We start from the raw sequence: 26,440 nt of genomic DNA on the forward strand, positions 1-26,440 counted from the left end.
CACTTACGTTAGCGACGTACGTGACGCAGCCGGTGACTAGAGCCTTCGGCTGATGCCTCCATTGCGTCTTGAGGGTGGAGGGCACTCCGAAAAGTAGCTCGGACGGAGCCCTGATCTCGAGCTGTTCCGGCGCTGAAATCGCCCCATTATGCGAACTAGGTCGCTGGGGTGGTTGAGGCGCCGGCCTGTTTTTGCGGTGCCTTAATGTACCCATGGCCGTCGCATTCGTGCCACCGATTATCGACGTGCCTCCGTTACCCTCCGCCGTTGTTTCCGGCAGTTTCTCCCGTATCTCCTCCTTCAGCTGCTGTATGTTCGTCTTCTACGGAAATAACATCGCGCAACCAGATTTGAGAATGCGTCCCTCGCATCACAAACGAATCGTTTCGGCAGGCAATCCTCAATTTGTCGGGGACTGACGCTCAGTTAGATCGTTTGTTCGCGGAATACGTAATCTTTCGTGCTTTTAGTACAAATTGGGCAATATAATATAATTATATTGCCCAAGCAGAAGCAGCAAGTCATGATAACGTCAAAATGATATTAAAATGAATCGGAAATGGTTGAAAAATGACTTTTAATAATTATTTTGGAGTCATTATGACATCATTTTGATATCATAATAACTTGTTGTTCTACTTGGCAATATAATATAATAACTATGTAATTAAATGTCAACATTTGATAAATATTATTACAGTTTACTTCATTAGCACGAGAAGCAATTTAATTCTGTATCAAGTTGCTTCTTGTTCTGATGAAGTGAACTGCAATGTTTACAAAACGTTGGCATTTAACGATGTATCAACAAGACACGAAGGTTAACTCGCAAATCGCGTAGTTAATTTTTCATAAAAATTTCCGCGAAAATGTCAAAAAAATTTTAACTACACACATATAATAGTTAACAATAAATTTTTACTAGTATTATTTAAAAGTTATTTAAAAGTAGGTATGTATGTTTCGACAAATTTTTTATTACGAAAAATATTCAAATTATTCAAATTTACTCTCGTGCAATCTTCGCAAAAAATTGTATATCAAAAAGCAGAGTTTTTACATTCCCTCTTACAGATAAATACCAATTTCCGTGCAATTCCGAATAGAAACTGGCATGTCTGCCCCGAGGTTGCAATTTTCCTGGCAGATATTTTTTTATAGCTTTATCATGACAAGAATCTGCTGGACCAACCGGCTTTAACGAAACGCTAGTACTTTGTGCGTGTAATTACCTTCGTAAATGCATTGTATTGTAAACCGTTACACCAGAAAGAAACCTTTTACCGGTTGTGTGCCAAAATGGTGAATCATGTGGCGTCGATAGTCGCGATATTTCAGCTATTGCAAACAAATTGGATTCGAGTCGAGCGGGCGCGATACTCGAATTCGGATTACAACCCGAATCGTCCGCTCCATCTGGCCTATGCATATAATTCCGGGTATTGCTATTGCGACAAATTGCAAAAGACTCGTACGAAAGGGAGGTAAAATGAAAACGCAAGAGTGAAAGAGAAAAAGAGAGAGAACACGAAATTCGAATGTTGAAGAGCGTATGGACTACGAAAATCCGTAAGCGTTGCCAACGAGGGTGCCAGAGTTCAAACTATGGTTCGTCGGATTCGATATAGCTGCGAAAAATCATGGGAGGAAGAGACCGGCTGAAAAGGCAGAAGAGACCAATTTGTCGGGATTATCGAGTGCGAGGATGACGCGATCCGAGCGAATCCGGTCGCCGGAGACGTTTAGTGGATTTAATGAGCTAATTAAAAGGACATGAGCGGGGGAGATACGGGTGAGTAGCGAGATGTACTTATCGACGCCTGACATGGTGAAGGCATCCGAACAAAAAGCGCCTCGAGAGACGCTCGAACGATCATCTCGTAGAGAACACATGTATACGCGTGCATCACAATACCGAGCCTCCAATTAGCTACGATATTTACATTATGACGCAATCAAGCGAAAAGCACGTCGGAAGCGATCGAGCTTGCCACATCACCGCCCGCCCTCGATTCCACCCTTGCCGGCGAAGTGTGCGCTCTTGTCAGACATCCCCGTTCAACATATTATCTTCGCTCACCGGTCCTATCAATGTATCAGTTTGCAAGACGACGAATCTTAGTACTTAATTTATTGACCAAAAATTTCATTTTCTGCGTTTCCTGCGTTTCATTCCCTTACTTTAAAAGTGACACAACTAAAAAAATTAAGTTTTTCAAAAAAAATCATTTCTCAACTTAATAGAAAATAATTAATTAATCAATCAATATTTGCAAAAATTTCTTTTCACCTTTAAAAAATTTTTTTTAAGTTGTGACAACCACAAATAAATAATAAGGCTATGTAACAAGCATTATAATATCTGGTATTTATTAATAATTCTATTACAATTATTTGATTTATCTAAAACATTTCGACTTTTACTTCTTCAGTTATTCTACCCAATATGTTTTCCTACTAAATATATAACTATATTAATTACTTGTTAAACATTGACTACATTTATATTAAGATCATTAAATTTGATTACAATTCTCATTCCCAATTTTATGCGCTTACTGAGTCCATGTGTGAATGTAGGATGGAGTGGAATCCGAGTATTCAAATAGTCTATATTTTCGTGTGGTTTAAATTTTTAAATGTATAAAATTCTTCGGTCAATGGTAGAATTCTTTGTGAGTCAAATGTTTCTTAATTTATACGTCTGTTTTTTATGTAAAATAATGAAATTGTATTATATTTTCTTCTGTCTAAAGTTCTTTATCTATAAAAAGTTGTGACAAGTTTAATAACTTAGAAAATTATCCGGAATAATTTCATCAAAAGTGATAACTCGAAATATCAACCTTTTTATATTAATCCTGATCAGTCAAAACTAAATTCAAAATAAACCAATTTCTTCTTCGATTACTAAACTATCTTGACTCTAAATATTCTCTGCAGAAGATTCTCTTTTTTATTTACGAAAACAACACATCTTAAAAATATTATTCTTGCAGAAGATATTATGATCTAAGTATTTGAATCTTAAGAACGACACGAGTGTTATTTGGCTGACAGATCATAAAGTTAAATTAGTTTACTTTTGACAATTGATAGAATAATCTTTACTTAACTTATTCATGTAAATAAGTAACAACTAAAAAAAAAATCACATTTTGTGAATCACTTTTTATTCATTATATCACTTTTATCATTATATCACTTTTAAAGTAAGAAAATGATATGTTTTTAGTTTTATCACTTATCGATGCTTTTTAACTAATAAGCTTAATTTTGTATAATTTTCATTTGTGCTGATCCTAATTATATACATGTACGAGTTGCATAAATCATGTCAGAGAAGCACAGAATATTTTAAAACAGCCTTTTAAAAATCATACATAGGAAAAAGGAACTGCATCACAATACGATTAGAAGCAAATTAATCTGTCCACTTACCAGTGTGTTGAGATCCTTATTCAAGTCTTCCAAGTTCGCTCCCGTGCCATTTCGAGTTTGCGCGCGTGCACTATTCGGACCACTCACGGACGCAAGGATGCGTTTGCGATGCGCCGGCTTCTGGATCTCGAGGACTGCCGCCAGCTCGACCTCCCAGATCCGTTTGACCCGATCCATGTCGGTGTACAGATGCTTCCTGAATGTCTCCGTATAATTTTCCATGTGAATGCTCTTCAGCCACTCATCCACCGATTGTCCATGACCGCTACGCTTTTCCACTCGTTTGTTCAGCAAACCGACTGCGTCCATGATCATAGCCCGTTCTTGATCGCTGTTGATCCCCATGTCACACAAATCCGACTCGTCCAACACCCCGTTCTGCAACCGCGCGCAATTAAACGGCAATTTTCCGCAGTGTCTCCGATCGCAATCGCTCAATATATGAGAGAGAAGTGCAGTCTTATACTCACTATGAACTCAAGATCGTCGAAGCCGTAGTTAATAAAGAGAGACTCGTAATCCGAGAAACCCAAACTGGACAGCCATTGGCCCACAGACGTGGAAACGATGGGACTGCTACTGTCTGAACTTAAACCTGAAGTATAGGAAATGCAAAAATATTTTTCCATAACTTTATCATAACAAGAATGTCGATTTTCAAACTCGAAAGCAATTTCTATAACTTTATCGTGACAAAAAAAGCTTTAAATGTTAAAATGTGTGATATTAAAAGAAGCGTTAGTTTTAGTTATGCAAAAAAACAAAATAAAAATGATTTTAAAAATACACGAAGTGTAGCATGAACTTTGATTCGAGAAATCGTTTATAAGATCAATACCTTCGCCGACAAAATCGAAAGCGGAGTAATGTACGCGGCGAGATAAGATTACCTAGTCTCGTTTGAAATTCTTTTTCGAGCTCACTGACGAACACCGACTCTCGTACAAGACCAGTTCCGAATGACGCCATGATCTCCGAGATCTTTGCCCATTCCTCCTGTTCGTCGAAGGGACTCATTATGCTGAGAGACTTCTCGTCCCTGTCGCGATCCCGGTCGGCAGTAAGCCGAAAGGCGACCTCGCCGTCCTCGAGACGATCTCCACCCCCGCCGTCCCCGCCGGTTCCCATCCCGCATGCGGTCTGACCGTAGACGTTCCGCAAGCGGCGCAAAGTACGCGGCCGTTCAGCCGTGACGGAGCCCTTTAACAAACCTATCGGCACGCCGACAGATTACTACCTCGCAATCGCTCTTCTTCGTCACGCTCCGATATCATTCGTTTTCACTAATTACGAAAATTTTACACAGTTTACATTTTTAAATACAAATTTCAAGTCGCATACTTGTATAACTTCAGAAAAAAGAATTAAATTAAAATAAAAATGATATAAAAAATTGAGTTCTCGAGATAATAAAAAACAACAATAAAAGACGGATGACTGAGAGCCAAATGCGCAGTAATTGATGCGTTTTGATATAAACAAAAATGTATTTCACTTCTTAGTTAAATCGAACGTTTCAGCTCCATTCGAGCCATCTTCAGCGATGTTGAAGTAACCGATGTGATGTTTTTGATTGGCTGCAGTGTAATGTAATTAATCAAAGAGTGCAGAAAGGAGAAGCTCTCAATTTTGAGAGTGTAACTGTCGAAAAGTTGTAGAAAACTAAATGAGTACTAAGGAAAAAAAAATGATTTAGAAAGAAAGGCAGAATGGAGTTGAAACATTCGATTTAACTATGTAAGAAGTGAAATACATTTTTTTGTTTCATATTAAAACGTTTATTGCGCAAATCACTGCACCAATTACTGCGCATTTGGCTCTCAATCGTCCGTTCTTTATTAGTTATTGTTTTTTAATAAAATTAAAACCCACACTGAAAAAAAATCCTAATTTCAAAGAATTATTACTCTGAAATTAAGATTTTTTTTTCAGTACATAGACGAAATAGTTACAGACTGCGCCTTCTTTGATTTTAGCTTCGTTAAAGAACTGAATCATTAACATCTTTCTTCAATTCGATCAGCATTTCTCTCTCAGTAAATAAAATGGCATTATTTATCATCATTTGGACATCAAAATAACAAATAAGTTTGTTTATTGGGCTTTAATTTGATACTAGAGAGAGAGAGAGAGAGAGAGAGAGAGAGAGAGAGAGAGAGAGAAAGGAGAAAGTGATATGATTCATTCAAATTATCTTACTATTTTTAAATCGATAATAATAACTTCATAGGAACGCACAGTTTATTCTTATCATGTCTATGTTAAAACCGTTTATTTTCTCAGAGTTCGTTTTTATAAAACATTTAAACGTTGTATCATTCTCTCATTTTCCAAGGAATGTGTCATTAAAATTAAAAAAGTAACACTAGAAGATTTCTAATCATATTCTATCGCTACAATTTCTACGAAAATCTTTAATCGATTTGGCATACTTCAAACTTTTGCATTAATTAATTATTCTACATTTTGCAATTTTAACATCTTCCAAGTCTCACGGACATGTCAATTATTACTGTCTACCAAGTCTTCATAATGCATATGCAACACAAACCAGTGAATTTACAGACACGTTGAATATTCATTGTAGATGTGTCATTGTCTCAATGAGAGAATTAGCCGGAGGGCAATCAATACTGTCTCGTGATATCACGACGTTAAACAATTATATCGACAAGAAGTTTCAGCGATTTCAAATTTATGAACAACTACGATGTCTTTCATATAAAAAATTTTGATAAATGAGTAACGTCATTTAAAAGGGCTTTAAGCTCTTAAAAAAATAAAAAAATAAAAAAAATACAATTAAAAATTATTGTTAAAAATTATTAAGACTTTTCTTTAAAAAGAAATAAAAAATTAAACTTTATTCTCATATAAATGCAATTTCTAACAAATCGGCGTTAGTGAGACGATATAATGTGAGAGGAAAAATATTTGCGTTCTTATATGGGCACACATACTTTCTCTCTACGCAATGAAAAGATATTCATCGTACGATCTCTTCTCATAATTTCCCCTCAAACACTCAGAAACTACATTTCTTCACATCACACAGATGTGAATAATTTCCTAATTTCCCTCTTTTCTCATTTTTTTTCTACGATCCTTCACTCATTTATCATGGCCTCATGCATTTCGCGTAAAAGAGATGCTTGTTGTGGCATCTCTACTAGAACTATTCGTTATTCGCGACAATCGACGATTCGCAAGTACGCGATAGAAATTCCTTCATACGAATTCAGTAAATGAGGATTCACCAGCAGAGGTCAGAGGAGAAAAAGGACCAATTTAAGCCGTCACGAATGCTCTTTCAAAGACGTCCTCTGCTCCTCCGAGAATACGTTATGTATTACATATTCGCATACAAACGACGCACTTAGACATACGCACGCATACACGCGCGTTCTTAATGAAAAGCTCATAAAAATATAAAATAGAAACGTGGAGAAGGCGAGAGAGTAACTTGTGCACGTTACGAGAGGCAAACGTACGTAATTTTAATTAAAGCTCCATCGCGGAGGGCGTCGTCTGCTTACCGTCGTCGCTCTCTAGCCTCAACCACGTTATATTATGTAGGTAGTTATTCAAGTCATATACACAAATTACTACATAAATTCTCGCCTTTTCCGTTCTCCGTTGCTCGTCCCTTTAAAAGCACTATCTAAAGAACTGATCTGCCCACTTGGCTTCGCAGAAAAGATGTAACGCCCAAACATCTTTGAATATGAGATATCAAGATCTTTTATAGATCTTTACACATCTCCTATAAAAATCTTAAAGTATGGAAGCTTACAATTAAATCTTAATTAAACTCTTAGAGATCGTGTTCTTAACAATTTTCTAAATTTATATATTTGAGTCATTTATTATCCAAATATACGATCCCTAATATTCCCTTTAATTAATTTGTCAAAACCTTCTACACTTTTAGATTCTTATATTTGAATCATTTATTATACAAGTATAATCATATTACATGAATGTAAATGTAATGACTTAATTATTAAATTGTAGAAATTTACGATAAACAGTTGCAAGTTAACAGTTTAACGAAATATATCATAAATAATTAATTAAATAAGTTGGTTCTTGAGTTTGTATCTTAATAATATTTTAACATGCTTATGACTCTTAATTACATCTTAATTGCGATCATTAATCTCACCCTAAAAAAGTACATTACTTCTGCCTATCTTAATTTTCTCTTTTCCTCACGGAAATGTTCATGCGGTCCATTAAAGCAAAGGAAAAATCCGCGAATAATTCTTTTGGGCTATAAACATTAAAGTAATTCTTGCGTAAATAAATGCATGTGCCGCTCGAGTTTTAAATCTTTAGAAAGAAAGACAAGGATTTCAGGAGATATTAAAAATGTATGGGCATTAAGAGAGACTCATAAACGATACGCTATTACATTCTTTAATTCCGTACTGCTATCCGCACACTATTAGATCGATCGGAAAAGTTATTAAAATCCGCAATAAACCCATTCGGTCTTGTATCGCAAATCGCGGATGGAAGATTATAAAAATCGACGTTCTCTCTGTAGATGTCAACAGGTCATAGACAGCAAAATACCGTAAAACGGCGTAAATTAATTTCCATGTTAAGTAATTTATCAAGAGTCGATTTTAATTTTTAGTGGTATTTTAGCTGCTTCAATAAATACAAATTTTTATGCACTAAATTATTTTATTTTATATTTTCATAAATAGTGTGTATGATTTTAATACTATATATATATGTATATATATATATATACATATATATAAAAACTTCGGATATAGCGCCTCAACGTTGCTTATTGGTCATGAAATTCTGTGGATCATAGACACCGCGCGATCATTCATAAATTACTTCAGCCCTCATCCAATTCTCGACAGTATTATTAGCTCCCACCAGCTCATTTATCTTATTAAGTAACAAAGACTTCCTAATATTGGTACTATTATTCTCTCGATTATATAAGACTACGTAGATACCGAGAAATAGTGCGTTAATACGCACTATTGCCACATACCACAGAGTATTATCATTTAGTTTTGAATATTAAATTCATGTACTATCAATTAAACCCAATTGGCCGTAGGTGCGATGAATTCTTGGATAAATTACAACTCCCGTGAAGTCGCAGCTTCCAACGAAAGCAACGATTTACGCAAGCGATAGCGCGGTTGCAGCAGATAATTACTGACCTTGCATATCGTCGGAGCGCAACGTAAGTTTCGTATATGAACTTGTAGCGGAAATTATTGTTTCAGAATTCTGTGTATTTTGCATTATCTTATTTTCCTATCTGCTTTAGCCAATAATACATCAACTAATATTGTATACACAGGATATTTCATAACATGAATAACATGTAATCTCAGAAATGAATGCGTCATAAAAATAATATAAACAGCAATTCTATAAACATTAATTCTATCTGACCGAGTTACAAACATTTTCGTGTTTCATTAAATGAAGGGCTTCCTGTAACAATAAGCTCACCCATATTTTAAAAACAGATTAAATAAACTCTAAAATTAAAATAATTAATATTTTTTCCATTTCTTTAAAATAATATTAGTATTTTTTTCATCACTTCAACTTTAAAGTTCATTTATTCTGTTTTTACAAAATGTGGGTTAGCCCACTGTTGCAGTAAGCCCTCCAATCCTCGTTATAAACTAAATTAACATATCGTCACACATCTTCGCACTTCGCATCTTATTGATTATTAGTAAGACAGAAATGTGTGAACATGCTATTCTAGTTCAGTTTATATAACAACATGCAAAAAAATATTTTGCTGCTGCAGCTAGAATTATCGCTGTTTTTTGTATCTGATGGAAAATTATGTATCATAGAACTTATAACAAATTTAAATGCTATCTTTGTCATCTACTTGATTAGATGCAATACATATCCAACTTCGCAGTACTTGCTAGAAATTTATCTATTTTAGTTAATTTTTTGTACTTAGATAATTTTCGCTATAACTGCAAGATCACTTTTTTGAGTAAAGAATTAAAACACGAAAATGTAACTTAGAAACTTAACTTCTGTAACTTAGAAACAAGATCAAATGTTTAATGAATCTTTGAATTATTTTAAAGTCCATTCATTCCGTTTCGAATTCATTCCTGAAATTATATCGACATATTATGAAACACTCTGTATATAATTATTGAAAAATTTAATTATTAATTTTTATGAAAGAAGAACTTTAGCTTAAAATATTATTAACAATTTAAATATATTTTCTCTCGCTCTATAATTATTATTTATAAACTATACACGTTAGTAGTTTTGGATCCTGAATTTCTTTGTCTGACCATTGCACGGATTATCTTTCAGAGATAATCGTTATCTACATCAAACAAGAGGCGTGTACATCGCAAGTGATTGCTTCATTGGTTTTCTATGTATTAACCGATTACATGGTAATCGCTTATTAATTACTCGAACTTTTCGAACAACATTGTTGTCACATCCGATTGCTATTGACATTGAGGCGGACGTAACGCGCAAAATCATTTCGTGAAAGGAAATTTCGCTGTCGTCATAGGAAGTGCTAATGCTAAAGCGAACGGGAATTGAATGAGAATGATGCCCGCGATTGATGTGGGCTCGACTGAAAACCTTCAACGATTTCCGTTCTCATATCGCTGCATTCAATTATTCATGATGAAAATTTTGCGAAAATAGGCGGTCTAAATAAACAATTTACTACTTAATGTATTTAGATTTTGATGCAAATTTCTGTTATACATTGGCGTTGAAAATAAAAGTAAACAGAATTATTTCTACGCTGATTTCTACATTAATTTATAATAATTTATAGTCTATTTTTAGGAGAATCATATAAAATATGATTGGCATATAAAACTTACTATAAAAATAATGACCGAGATAATGATCATAACTTACCTAATTTAATGATTATAATTTATAGCCATAAATGATACTGTAATTTATAACTATAAATTGTAATTAAATTATAATAATTCTAATCATTTTTATGACAATTATAATAATTCTAATCATTTTTAATAACTATAATTTATAGCCATTTTTGGTGACCAACTTTATAAATTTGTGATGAAACTATAGTCATTATTACTAATATTACTAATAGCAATAATAATCATAATTACGATAACATGCAATTATAAGTTGCTTTTCATTTACACACAAGTGAAACTGAGTCTGAAGTGAACTGAGTATTTTATACTCAGATTAATGACGTCACTAGTTACTTACTTTGATAAAAAATTATCACACATGTTAACACAGATATAACCTCAGTCATATCATCTCACGTTGAAGCAAGTTTACCAGACTCATTAAAGCAAACAATCTCGATCTTGTGCAGATTATGGGTAAAAATTCAGTTAAATCTCACTTGTCAAAATGCAAAAGGAACGTGTATTCAACTGAGTTGTGACGTCGCAAGTGAGAATTATCTGAGAAAGAGTAAATGGAAAGCAACTATAGTTATACAAATAGCAAAAACTTTTCTCTCATTGTATTTTATATTGACTTAAGATATATTTACGTATTAATACTCAAATATATTTAAAAGTCGGTGATTTGTCGATGAAAGTTTCGTAATTTTAATTTGTATTTTATTTGTGCTTTTAGATACGAGTATGTAGCAAATACTCGCTTTATTCATTGTTGCAGCGTATCCGACTTTTAATTTTACATATACAACGGCATTATTTTACATCGTACTCATTAAGCAATGAAAGCAGAATTTTGAAACGATAACTCTTGCTACATATGCAACTAACAAAATATTTTTCTTTAAATGTAAAAACACACAGAACAATATTGTTTCACCAAAATATTGCGAGTTGAAATTTTTACCAGTGACTACGTAATGAGTCAGTAGTGAAAAATAGAACGTATATTTCTGGTGTGACATAAAGGATTTTTTCTTAACATCGTGTATCTAATACTTGTAAGTTGGGATTATAACGTAACACTTATGGCAAGACGTGTGCCAGAACTAAAGATAGAATGCCACCTAAGAATAACAAAATCGCAAGTCTAAAATAAACGGAGCGAATAACACTCAGCGGGAAAATCCCTTGTTATATAGCGTTGATTGTTAAAGTTAAACCGCGTTCTTATGGAAATAGAGCACAAGTTCTTTTTGTTAAGAGCAATATGCAAATTGCAGAACTGTTTTGTCTAATTTTGCCAGTAAATTCACATTCTTCTTAAATCTTGATGCGTTTTTGTTATACATTCTTTTCTATATCGTTAATAAGAAAGAAATAAAAGAATCCGTTACATTGTGGACGAACTTCTTTTTGTCTAGCTTTCTCTTTTTTTATCTACGCTTTCCATATGCGGAGCACAAATGAGTACGCTTGGGTTTCTCAATGGAATTTATCGCAGTGAAATCGAATTATATACATATAAGATTTGAAAGATTATTAAATTAAAAAACCACTGATAAGATAATATTGCTGTACGAATACAAATCGTTCATTTGCTACAACGACGACACTAAAAAAATAAAGTTTTCCAGAAAATGAGTTTGAATGTTTTAAATTATTAAAATTTGTAATTTTAATTTTGAAATGAAATTTTTATGCGATAACTGATTCTAGAGGGAAAAAAAACATGTGCTTTTAAATTATGTTTTTTATTTTTTTTCATATTTCTGCTTTTTTTTGCAAGCAATTAAAAAATTGTCACTTTTTCAATTGTTGCAAAGAAGAATAAAAATATAAAGAAAACAATTTTAAAGCACATACTTTTATTCCTTTGGAATCAGTCGTCACCTAAAAATTTCATTTCAAAATTAAAATTACAAAATTTTTAAATATTTAAAAAAATTTAAAACGTTCAAACTTATTTCGTTATTTGCGTCGTAAATGCGTAGTAAATGAGCAAAATTTATTTACATTATATTGCAACTGCTATATATGTATATATTGTAATTCGTTACACTGGATTTGTCGTATCTATTTATCGCCCTACAAAAACCATATCTTGGACAGGTGCAAGTTGAAAAACAGCTTAGTAACTCCTATAAATTCCCTTTAAACTTCTCTTTTCGGTTGGCCTTTCATGACGCACACAATCGAGGATAAACTATTATAACATCAAGCAGCGTAACGAGCAACAAGTATCGTGCTTTTTGCGAGGCACGCCAGGAACTTTGAACACATAATGTTTCTGTAGAGTGCACGTGGCATGACAACAGACACACACACACACACACACACACACTCACGCAAACACAAATACTTAGAAGAAGACATACCCACGGACGCAAAAGTCCACTATCTCCCTACTCGATGCTCTTCGACGTACGTTCTCCACTCCTCGTCTTTCAATGTCGTCTGTATCCTTCTTTCTCTTTCACACCGAATGAACCTCAATGCACTTCCCTTTCTCACGCGAGGGGGACTCACGTACGACTCTCGAAACTCTCTCACTCCGATTAACGGAACGATCGAACTACCGGCCGGCAACAGTTTTCTGACCGATGTCGGCACGCTCCTCGCGCACGATCTACCTTGATCCACCTGTCTGATCGATCGGCACGGCACTGAAGAAACGATCGCGCTGCTCGATCGTGAGCAATCACGATAGCTCCCCACCACCTCGCGCGCGAGCACGTGAGTAGCGTGTCACTTCATCGGCGACGAATTCCAGGCGAGCTTCCTCGGAATTCCAACCGAAACTTCGTCAGCCTGAAATTCACAGTAACGAACGAGCCTGAAGCTAATTACTCCAAGAGTCGTCGACAATATCTTCCACCTCGAAACGCATGTTAGAAATTTCGTTTCAGTTCGCTGTTCCTTTTAACCGGTATTTACGATAAACGTAGAAATTCTACTCCGGATTAACGCCCGGAATTAGAAATTTCAGGTGTATCACTTAATTCACACAAATCGGCTGCGATCGACACGAGTGACATACATTCAGAGAAAAAAGGCACAATAATGACGACTATGTAGGTGACAACTGTGCAAATTTTGTATGTAGAATTAATGCATGTGTGTTGTCTGCTTTCCATTTAGTGACGTAATTAAATTGGTACAAGTATCGTTTTACCTTTTATTATCTATGGAAAGAACAGTTTTTCTGAAGTATTTGTAAATTTAGCAGATTTGAAAATAAATTTTGTCGGACTGTTAAAATAATTACGTAAATATAAGACGCCCTAATTAATTGCTTAGAATAGAAAAAACTTTTTGCAGCATTGCTCATCATGTTTGAGTTTTCTATTATATATAATTTTGATGGTCCAACAAAATTATTTTCAGATCTGTATCTACCTAAACTTTTAGATACTTTAACAAAATTGTTTTTTCCGTAAATAGAATATATATATATATATATATATATATATATATATATACCAAGAAAATATAACGACATTTATATAGCACTGGGTAAAATGTCTTTCCAATTTCATTTAAAATACTGATTGTAAAATATTTTTAAAAAGTTTATATAAAATGCAAAATGCAAAATAAGTTTTTCGAATCCATTTTAAATGTAAAATGAATAAATAAGTATTTTAAATAGTTTTCGAATGCAAAATGATTTTTCCTGCGGTATACATTTTTTAAAAGTATTTTACATTTGAAATCCATTTTCAACGAAATTCAAAGTCCTGACTACAGTATTATAGAAAAATAAAGTATTTCTGACGAGAACATTTCAAATTTTTTACTATTATGATTTGAAAACGGGATTGTTTGAATAAATCAAATTAATACGAAAAGCGCCAGTTACGGTCAAAACTACGGTTAGTTGATGTTAGTTGAGTGATATACATTTTTAGAAATGCGTATAATATTTTACATAAAGCTGGAACACTCATTTTTTATTAAGATTCGATATTTATGGAATTAATTTTCTGTTTACAATTTAATTTGCAATTTATTTGAATATTTATAAAAATCTTCGGACTCGGTTCTTCTTATGCGTCAATGATTCTAGGGAAAATTTGTGATAACATAGAAAAACATTTAACTATTTTATAAATGATTAAATGATAGACATGATTCCATTTCAAATGTAAAAGGAAAATAGTTTTCCAAAAACCATTTAAAATGGAAAATGCAAAATGCCACATAAATACATACTTAAAATGGAACTATTTTAAATATTATTCAGCCCTGCATTTGCGTCGACTAGTATTATCGGTAAATAGAAAGTAAATAGAAAGTATCCATTGCACATAGTTGAATAAATTATATTTTATAGTTACAACTATAAAATTATAACTATAAAATAGTTACACTAAAAAAAATATCGGTTATTCAACTATGTATATTAATTCCACATAATATAAAATTTGTACAGTTGTTTTCTTACATTACTACCACTATGTTGTTTTTGCGTGTGTATTCAAGGACGTTTCGTAGTCATTGACCATGGTTGGCATATGGCAGTCTATATAACAATATAACATCGAGAAGCATTGAACTTCCACTTGATTACAATCGCTTTTATATGAGATCGTGAAACTTCTTTCATTCTATCGCGCTATTGGAAAGACGTAAAAGATTAAACGCGCCCTCAGAACTGTAAGATTTTCGGACTTCACGTTCGTAGCTTTGTGTCTCTTATACCAAATCGGTCAAGCGATGCGTACGCGCCGGACTCTTCGTTGCGCCACGAGTCTGGTTAACGAGACGACTAATTCGAACGTGTTAGGTCCACGAGGAGGAGGTGGTCGCGACGGCATAGTGATGGTGGTGGTGGTGGTGGCAGCGGCGGCGGCTTAAAAGCCAGCGGGGAAGGAGGTGAGAACGGACCTCGGTCCTCTCATCACCCGCACTCTCGATCAACAATAATACGCGCGAGAAGGACAGCACTGATGGAACCTGGACTAACGAAAGAGAAAGAGAATGAGGACCGGGAGCGAGACCGTGCGATGCTCGTGTTGGTGTAGAGGCCCAGCGTGTTGATACCGTGGAAAGATGACCTCAGAGATGGGACTATCATTCTTCGAGACCCCGGGCCGAAATTACGACGCTTGCTGCACTCGGTGGTGGGACGAAGACCTCTCCGATCTTGCCTTTCATCTCGCTACCAGCGCACTCGATCATCCGCTTTTTGCCTTTATTATTGATGGTAACACGCAACAAACGAAATTGCTTGGGGTATTCATTTTCGTGTAGATGCCGATGGTATAGCCGGGAGAAATGCGAAATCTCGAGAGGCATTTTTTGTCTGGTTATTCTTACGTTTATCGAGGAACCGTGCGAGTCGAAGTTTTTGTTATTAAATGACTAATTTTGTAATATTATTATTACTTTTGATAAAGGTAAGTTTGTAATTTGCGATATCAAAACGTGATCATTTATTTTCTCCAATCGAACACTTTTATCGAAATACGTTCGAAGAGAAATACGATAGAGTTCTGCCATAAATTCGCAAATAAAAATAGATCTCTTTGAGCAGCTTACGTAAAACTGACTGTCACGGTTTGAAGCATCGAAAAGGGCATCTCTCGTCGGGATTTCCATCGACCATCGATCTATCTTGCTGAAGTACGTTTACTATACGGACCTGACACGTTGAAACGAACTCGATTGTACAATTAATCGCGACTGTACCTTTGTTATTTTGGAAAAAAATTGTGATTGCTTAAGTAATTCATAGTGCTCAATTTGAGTAAAAGCAAGTTGCTAAACACACGTTGCGATTATAAAATCTCTTCGTAATTGACATGCTGGCGCCAATAAAGATGACAGTCCACATCCCTTTCATAAACGAAATCGTTCGTTAACTAAATATCTTATGTAAAATCTGCGGAATAATATATGCACAAGTCAAAGATAGCTGTTCGTATTCTACTTAAATTCATTCTTTATTAATGATATTTAACGGACGTATAAATTTCGTATGAAATACGTTATTTCGAGCTTTAGGGGTCTCGAAAATCTTGACACAGACCTGACAAGAAATATCGAAAGACGACAATGTAATCAATACTGACGTGTCGAGTACGCTTACAATTGAAGAAGTCGAATGCCGCATCTTGATCACGTTAATGAACAGAAAATATTGACCTAAATGAAATAATTCTATTAGGCACAATTCCACGTTTTCACGGGCATCGAATTAATTTGTATTCACTGTCACATCGGTGTAGCTTTATATGGTTAAGTTTTACCGAAATTACAATATGCAAATCGATGCAAATCGTTTTATTTGAATTTAATACCCGATATACATTAATTTTTATAGACATACACTGAGAAAAAAGTTTCGGTTGTATCGACAAGAAGTAAACTAATTTCTTCAAAGTTAAAATGAAAATAATCTTAATTATATAACATATAAGAGTATATACTGTATAAAAGCATACATATACATAATAAAAATTATATACAATATATGTATATTAAAAAATTTAATCTATTCAATCATATATAATTTTAAGATATTACTTTTTTGTACTATTTGTTTAATTACGAAATCGCAGTTATCACATATTATGACGCATGATGTACATAAACGCAGGAAAAGCGAAATGTCAAGTCAAACTTACAACAAGAAGTGACAAGTCAAACAAAATGTGCATTCTGATTGTACTAATCAGAATTATCGTAATGGAATTTCTGATTATCTCGACTAGAATGTTTCACAGATCTAAATATCTGATTTGTATCTTTCCAGTTGAATCTATCAAATTTCCAATTTATGCAACTAGCTTTTTTCCCAATTAAATGTAAAGATAATATAATTTTGATATTAAGATACTGGTAATACGTTTCTTACAATGGAGCATTATCTCACGTAAACGTAGCATTATCTAACGATAAACTGATGCCGAGCAGTCGGCAAGTTCATTAGTCCGCTTTTCTAAGAGACTTCTTGGAGGTCATGACTAATGCAGCCTGAACTCGGTGAAATGGTATAACACTCATCAAAACGCCGCACATTGCGCGCGCGCGCGAAACTCATTCTTTTCCCACCGCAATTAGGTTTCAGAATACTCATTTTGTTCAATAACACCAATTATATGTCTCAGAAAGAGACAGATACACAGACTGGATAATTATCAAGCCTTACTCCTTATGCAATGAGACAAATGCACATTATATGCGCATACACGCATATAGTTATACATGATATACTTTTCAAAATCACAACTCAGAGGAAATCAAAAATGATGAGAAATTTCACGTAATGAGAGAGCTAATTACCGATTGATATAATCACTTATTTAAAACCACGAGATAACTTTCTGACATCCCAACACTGTTCGTTGATATACTGCAGTACGAACCGCTTATCACTGTAAAGTGTATCCATAAGTACCGGATTAATCGCGAGTTCTTGACGCGACGAGTAATCGTTTCGAACCGAAGTGTTGCCGCCAAAAGAACGAAGCGACTTGATATCGCGTGAGTCACATCCCACGGTTTACACATTCCTGCATGATGTCATAATGTGATACTCTCATGCATGTCTCTCGCGCGGTGGTCAAACGACCGTCAGGATATAAACCGAACAGAGTATTTCGTTTTCCTGAATACGAATCACTGTTGCTACTAAACGTGATGTGGCATGTTAATGATAGCCGCAAAACGGACCTCCGATCTTTGTTGGCGTTATTTCTTGAAGCGGCTTTATTAACTTCAGATATCGTGATAATATCAAATAAATATTTTCAAATATAATAGAAAATTTTAAATAAAAATTTACATAGCTTTATTAAATTGAATTTTTAGGGAATATTCTGGAATCTAGAACTAAAAAATATATTTGTTTATATTTTTTAACATTTAGAATCTAAAAATTAATTCCTAAAAGATTTTATTGATATTCGTCAAAATAACGAAAATATAGTTTCCAAGTTACAGGATACTTTGTGTTTAATGCTCTGTCGCATTCAAAGGTAACTGCAAAAAAAAAATGAAAAATATATATTTTGAGAGGAGAATTTGTTGTATGATTTGTTTATGACACAGTATAATCACAGATTAGAAATAAATTTATTTCACTTCTTATACCATGACTATAACTGCATGTTTTATATTGCAGCTTTTTATATTATAATTCTATTTGAAATTTTTAACGCATTTTTTTTCCATATTTTTTTAAGTTGGTTAATACGATTTCTCAGAAACTACTGAACCAATCAATTTCAATTTTTACGTAAATATGTCTGTTTATCGTATGAACTAGAACTATCTATGAACTAACTATTTTATAGATGTTAAAAATTTTGTTTAAAAATCGATACCTGTCTTTTAAAATTGCACCATTTTAACAATTTGTAATAGTTTTCTTAATTCAAACTATATAATCACACTTATAATAATTGGAATAATAAGATCTTCTGAATCTAATCTTTTGAATTTTTTGTTTCGATTAAATTGAGAAGCTGTAATCATGTCAACCATCAACACATATTTTTTTTTGCATTTTGATTTTTTTTTTTAATTTACATTACGTAAAAAGTAATGAACATTTAGTCATATCAAAATTTGTATAGATATTTACTAATAAATGTATACAAGTAGATGTACAAAAACGTAGAAAAATATATGTAGTAGTTTTCTTTAAAAAATTTTCCAAAAGTAGTAAATTTTCCAAAATTACATTTTCGTGTTCTAGATTAGAACATCCTCTTAATGTGGGACAAAAATGTATGAGAATTAATTAATGCGGAAAATTATGTTTTATTTTTTAATTTTATTTGATTCTATTTCTCTTTTTTCAGACTATATTTATCTATATATTTTTTTTAAGGCAAAATATCTCTTTAAAAAATAAAAAAGTTTAAAATATATAATTACATTACTTTCGAAATACTGTTTACATATAAGTTTCTTTTTAGAATCAATTGCCTAATTGCCAAATTGTGTCCAACGCTTTGAAACATACAATTTGAATTAATCGTTAAGTATAGACGCACAATTTTGTACAGTCAATGCGAATCAATCATCGGTTCAGTGATCAAGACATTCATTGCCAAATGGAAAGCGTCGCTAATGGCAAAGTGCGCAGCACTTATAATTTATGGAATTACCAATGACGAGCGAACATAACTAATGAAGAATGACCTTTCGTAATGTCCAGTGAAACGTAATTTGTTATATACGCGTGCTCATTATGCCAACATAATTTTTCACCGGACAAAAAGATTTGACCTTAATAACCGTGTGTTTCTTCGCGACGAAAAGAGGGACAGACGTTGAACGTTATCAAATGCATCGTGCTATCGTCGCGGCAAACAGGTTGCAAATGGGAGGTTGTCCTAGTATAGAACAATGGTGGCTTATTTTCGCAGCGCTAAATCGCGAATGAAGTCCTACAATTTCGTGCATAGAGTTAACTGTTTTTCCTAACGATGACAAAGGCTGCCACGTACTTTCCGTTACGGTCATAAACGGAGTACAATGAGCGGGGTTAACTAGCTGTCTGAATGTGCATTCCAGTTCTGCTTCTTCTGACGAGACGTTTAAAGCCAGATTTTTTTAAACCGTAAGAGTGCAATAACCATTCATTAATATTCTACGAAGTAAAAGGTCGTCCAGTTGCTTCATCCTTTAATAAGATTGAAGTAGTTTAGATTGAGATAGAATTATTGAAGTAGAATAGTTCATAGATATCTTAACACATCGAATGTATTTCAAGATAAAAAGTTACGAAATAGCGGTGATTAAGATTGTATATCTTACTAATCTTAAATGAATTTAAAAAAGATAATCAGAAGGATTTCTTTAAAATGTAAATTATGGATAGATTAATAAAAAGCAAAAATTGAATAATTAAAATTATTAAAAAAAATAATTCTATTTTCGGTTAAAGCAGATCCTGGTACTAATAATATTCACATACAAGTTTCTGTAAATAAATTTTTTTTGATTTTTATAAACTGCAACATTTCGATTTATCAAACTTAAAATGCAATTGAAGTAGAAATATTAATATTTCAAATTAGATTGCTCATCAATTTAATTTGAAATATCAGTGTTTCTACTTCAATTACATTTTAAGTTCAATAAACCGAATTGGCGCAGTTTATAAATTGAAATTCAAAATTGTATTTACAAAAATTTGTATATGAAAATTATTAAGCACCAGGACCTGTTTTGACCTGTTTAAAAATAAGATTATTTTTCTTAATAATTTTAATTGTTCATTTTTTGCTTTTTAATCTATCTATTATTTACAATTTAACGATAAACGTTTTAGAAATTTGCAAAGAAATGCGTAAAATTATTAATGTCAAATTAATTTCTCGCAACATATATTGGTTAGAATTACCATACGAAATGATCGCATATATATGTCTATGGGCAATTGCCGTATCTTATTACGAGTTAATGCGGTTGGGAACGCATAGTCAACATATATTCGCTTGTAACACGTATCCTACCGGATGTCATAATGTCGTCCGTCTTATTGCAAGCACCATATTAATCGTCCACTTACCAGCTATCAAGTGTAACGCGATTTGTATTAAAACACGTTATAATTATTAATAGGATTTTCAATCATAGAGAGATTTTTCAGATGCGATATATTAATTTTCTACTGAATTTAATAATCTTTTTTTTTCTCGGTGTGCATATATCATAATAATAAACTATTATGATTATATATATATATATATATATATATATATATATATATATGTATGTGTAATAAATAAATATAAATAAAAAACTAAATAGATACAAATCTATCAGTAATTTTGCCATATAACCTAGGACAACTGAATTTGATAGCGGAAACAGGATGTTGTCCTTATCAAAAAGAAAATTATATGGATAACACATTGATAAGAAGCGCATTTGATATTCGACAAAGTTTTATCAATAAATATCATTGTATATCCACTTTAAGTTTTTGTATAATCGTATGAAATGTGAGAAAAATACATCGCGTAATCGTATTACGTAGATTTGGAAGATGCCCTTTTCACGTATATAAACAAAAAACTTGTTTTACGCGTATGAAGAGGGAAATGTATAACTTAAAGTACACAAGTTGCATAATTTGTCATTACGTATATACAGATGACAAGAATAGACTAGCAAAGTAAGTCTGATAAAACAATGTGTTATTCATGGAGACTCACCTTGCTCCACTTTTATCTTTCGTCACAATACATTGTAGTATCTTTTTTTGCATACGAGTTTTAATCACGCTTCATGTTCACGCTGGACAAAATAACATAACAAATATACACGATATATAAGACTACCACGCTGTTGATCACTAAAAATCACATATAATATTCAGAGTATGCAGCCACAGAAGTTAAATAAATTGTAAAACATGCATATATATATAATATAAACGCGATTCTTTACAATATCATAAATAATGTTTTGCCAAAAATTAAATACGTTTTCCCCTTGGCGAACATGTTTAGTTAAGTTGTTATTCCTATAGTCCATATTTACACATTTCAGGGTTAATCCGAAAATATTATTACATTCTGGATTAATTGGAAATATATCGAAAACTGGGATTTAAAATGTTTTAGCATAAATTGTGCCAGGACTTACCATTAAAATGGGATGTGTTTTTTACATAATTTCTTAAAATATTGTACAAGATAACAACAGGAAAAATTTTCATTATCGTTGAAATAAAATATAATATTCAAACAATTTTTTTTGTCATTGATCTTTTTATTAGAAATGATTTAAAAAACTTATCTCTATATTGTGTGAAAATCTTTTTATGTTGAAAATCATATCCTATTATCTTACTTGGGACGGGATCTTTGGAAATGAAAGAAATATTAAAGTATGATCGCATGACCGGTCTGTTATTACTGAAGGTTGTAGTAAAAAGGGTAATAAATCTGCAAACTACAATGGCATTATGAAGGATAAAAAAATTATGCGAAAGCTCAGAGGAGAGACATAAGCGACAAAATGACTCAAGACATCGCATACAATAGCAGCATAACGTTTATTAGCACATGAAGGATATTATAATTGCTTAAATTTAAAATGTAAATATATCGCGCATATTTATATAATTTTATATAGGTATACACAGAGATTGAGCCATTATAATATTTATACGAAGCATTCGACGCAAAATAAAATATTAAATCAGTCACAAAACAAGGTGTAATATTATATTATCAGATAATGTAATACCTGATCGAATTCAATATACCAGATGACACTATCCCTTATTTTAGGATCTCATGTCCTAAGCATATTCGAATCAGAAAATCACAGAATTAATCACAATTTAAGTTTATTAATTCATAATTAATCTGCAATTATTACGCTTGGAATGAATAAATATATGATCATACTATTATATACGTATGCTGCATGCATATCAATTAATTTGTATATAATAAAGATAAAAAATAATGCAATTGATATTGTTGATATTTAATATTGTTATTATCGTAAGATATGCCATTTAATTGGAAAGAAGATGTACTAATTCAGTTCTAACAATGTTATAGAGATTAATATCTTTTGATTTAATATATTTAAAAATCGTATACTTAATATATATATATATACATACATATATATATATACATACATATATATATATATATATATACTTAAAAAAAAAAGAATATCAAAATCAAATATCTTTCAATATAGATATTGTCTAATAAAAATACATGGTAATCCAAACCTACATACAAACATTCATTATATATATAAATATATATAGAATATCTCTTTTTTTAAATATATCTATTTATATAATTTTAATTAGAAAACATAACAAAACTCTCTTCTCTGTGATATAATTTCCAGTCTTTTAAATCATTAATTTCAGTTCCTCTCAAGCATTTACAGCTTTTCTTATAATTACCTTGCTGGATTAAACTGCACATTCGACATGCAAATGTTGAATACTTAATAATCCATCATATAAATAATCTTGTGTAAATATCAAAACTACTAGACGCATTATATATACAAAACAAAATAATTTAATTCCACTAAATGCTAATAATGCGAGATAAACGTAATAAATTATATATATAATATTGTATATATTCTTATTTTTTTGTGTATGTAATTAATTGTTGGATTTATTAAATATTTTCAAAAAGAGATTTTATAGACGACGATTATAGACTCTAATAGATTAGCTATTTACTACTTATATCAAGTAACATATAACGCAGTCGAAATCTGTTTCATCCCGCATACATTGTTGATATATTAAGGCGAAGGTAAAAGTGAAGATATGTAAGCGACTATCGATACGTATACATCGCAATATTGTAACAAGTATACAATCTAAGGAACCATATATGTCTCTCTCTAATTGTAACATGCGCAAAATCTCTAATATCTCTAACATTTCTATATGACGAACATTCTATTTTCGACTCTATTTCTATCGTTCACTACGAAGGACTTCGCCTAATCCATTAGATTAACCGGGAATAACCATCGATAACAGGGAGTACCGGGCTAGCCCGAATAACGAACTCGGATCGTTAGCTTTTTGCACAACGATTGTGCTTGCGCGGCACGTCTTTCGCTTTGCGTCGGCAAAGATTGAAATCCAGAACCGGCAAATTTTGTTACGTAGGAAAACCGGAGCCGCGTTTCGGGAGAACAGATGCGCCGACCGTATTCCATATCGATGCCGCTCAAAATCAAAGAAAAATAGAGCAAATTTTTCAATAAAATACATCACGAACTACTTCCGATCTGCCGAAACAGGACCGACGAAAAATTCGGACTTCTTTTTCGGTGTTCCTGACGCTAAAGTACGTCCGGCTCGATCAAGCCAAGGAAGATCTACGTCGCGCGCTGTACAGAACGTTCTCTTTTCTGGAGGGGAGAAAACCACCCCGCGTGATTTATCTGTTCTTTCGGAAGCAGACTCGGAAGGTTCGTTTTGGTACGAAATTACAAAGGGGCGAGTAAAAAGGTACGATAAAATATCCCATAAAAATTGATAATAAAAATATAAATATCATTTGTGCGGATTAAATATCGTGGGCATACATGCACAAAAATAATTCTAATACTTTGCAGTTTGTGCATAATATGCAAAGTATGTCTCTTATGAAGTCCTCTTATCTCAACTTCCTCGACGATGCAAGAACTTGGGTAATTAATATTACATACCAAACTATTATTATTAGAATAAATTTTAATTGCCGAACAATGTATATACACAATATAACTCTTAGAATATATTCTCTAGATATTTTTACGCAGACCAGCTGCTCCTAATGTATGTATTTTAATTGTACGTATAGGAATAAGCTTTGTGTTGTGATATTCCAATCTCTCTTATATATCCGTATATCGAACGATAATGAAATGAATGCAAAAAAAGGATGAAAATAATATAGATTTCTGTCTTTCTCGTCTTCATGCCGTTATTACATTCATTTATCAAATATTTCCGTGAAATAAAACTGTACTGTGCTGTTACACCACATATAACGCCACATATAAATGTTAATACTAATAACAATGAGGAAGAAGGTAATTTAATTAATTTATATATAAAATTATTGTAGCAACAACACCATGATTTTTAGGTAACACAGTATATATACAGTTCGCCTTACACCTTCCTGCCCGTTTTTTCACCAATACAGTACGAATGAACGGCACTTTAAATGGGAAAAGTCGAGAGACTTGCTTTAGTGTGCACGTCTCCCAGAAACATCCCAATCGTCGCGTCAGCGGTGTCTCAGACAGACGGTAAAAAGACAGAAACGTAACACAACGGTTATGCATGTACACGTGGGCAGAAAGAAGCGTCATGCGGTGCAGCCAAGCGTGCGTTGCTGTTTACCTGCAAACGGCACGTCGCCGAAGTATTCCTCGACATTATCCGTGGACATGCTCTTGTCGGACAGCGATACGCTGGACAACGAACCGCTTGATGCGTTGAGCGATCCACCGGTGGGAAATTGCAGCAGATCTTCGTCCGTTTCCGTTTCCATGTCGCGGGATCTTCGCTTGTATACCTATTGACAAATCAGCGCGATTTGAAGAAGTAACGAGAATTCCACGCTTAAAGTACACGCTACAGTATTGTAGTAGATACTGCGGGAAAGGGCATTTTCGACGCTTCAGTTTCCAAGCCTTCAATATCTGCCGTGAAACTCGTACTGATCATGTTGTTGGATTTATGGCAGTTGCGTTTTACAATTTGCCCGCGACCACTATTACTCTGGGCGTATTGCCGTTATCACGAAATTGTCAACATTCGTATTTTATACACGGATATTTACAGTCGATATAAAAATTCCCCCGTGAGCCGCGTCGCGTCGAGCCGCGGCAAATCACACGATGGAAAAATGAAGCCAATCCTATCGCGATGAAAATTTATTGAAACGAAACGTCCGCGCGCAGGCACGCGAGAAATATGCCATGTAAATCGGAGGGAAAATAAATACGCGTGGTCAACCTAAAGCATATTTATTTATTCGAATAAAAATCTATACCTTTTGACATTAATTCTTTCGATTCCGCTGACGGCGAGTCATAAATGACAAATATAATACGATTTTTCCAGCACTTTTGAATTTTATGATCCGCAAAGAATTATTGCCTGCAAATATTGCAATGCAGTTTACATCGGAATTACTTTATACATGAAAAATTATTTTTATTATAAAAAAAATAGAAGAGAAAGAAGGAAAGATGAATAACTGAAGATGAATAATTTTAATACTGAAATAATTAAAGTTACAATTTCGTACAATTTATACAGATTAGATATTAATTTATATTTATTTACATATGTGTTTTTTTTTATATTATAAATAAAATATGTTATACATATAAATAACAAGCCATAATCAATGGTCAACGTAACGTCATTTATGTTTAACAGCGAGACGTATTAAACCACCGAAAATTACGTTATACCACTCAAAGAGACCTCGCGTTTTGATTTTACTAAGTGCAAACTACGAAACGGCAAGCTGCTATTTCATCGCGCGTTCCAGAAAGGCTCTAACGCAATTAAAATTTGACGTCAGAGGCCCGACAGACGTTCGCGGTATCATCTGTAAAACGCCGAGAACATC

At 33.1% G+C, this 26,440-nt stretch overlaps 1 protein-coding gene across 3 annotated transcripts in view; it reads right to left on the reverse strand.

Moving 5' to 3' along the window:
• LOC105149028 (ankyrin repeat and SAM domain-containing protein 1A) overlaps positions 1-26,440 on the reverse strand; it is a 57,323-nt gene that overhangs the window by 9,223 nt on the left and 21,660 nt on the right. For 2 of the 3 annotated variants that reach the window (XM_011061165.2, XM_011061164.2), the window contains 5 exons: positions 25,198-25,372; positions 4,332-4,652; positions 3,912-4,036; positions 3,442-3,819; positions 8-322 (listed from right to left, as the gene is read on the reverse strand). In XM_011061165.2, the coding sequence (XP_011059467.1) occupies positions 8-322; positions 3,442-3,819; positions 3,912-4,036; positions 4,332-4,652; positions 25,198-25,372 (1,314 nt within the window). The remainder of the gene's footprint in view (positions 1-7; positions 323-3,441; positions 3,820-3,911; positions 4,037-4,331; positions 4,653-25,197; positions 25,373-26,440) is intronic. The other variant, XM_087416208.1, reaches the window with a different exon arrangement.

This window comes from Acromyrmex echinatior, chromosome 19, assembly GCF_024713525.1.
Source record: "Acromyrmex echinatior isolate Ae372 chromosome 19, ASM2471352v2, whole genome shotgun sequence".
Taxonomy (NCBI): Eukaryota; Metazoa; Arthropoda; class Insecta; order Hymenoptera; family Formicidae; genus Acromyrmex; species Acromyrmex echinatior.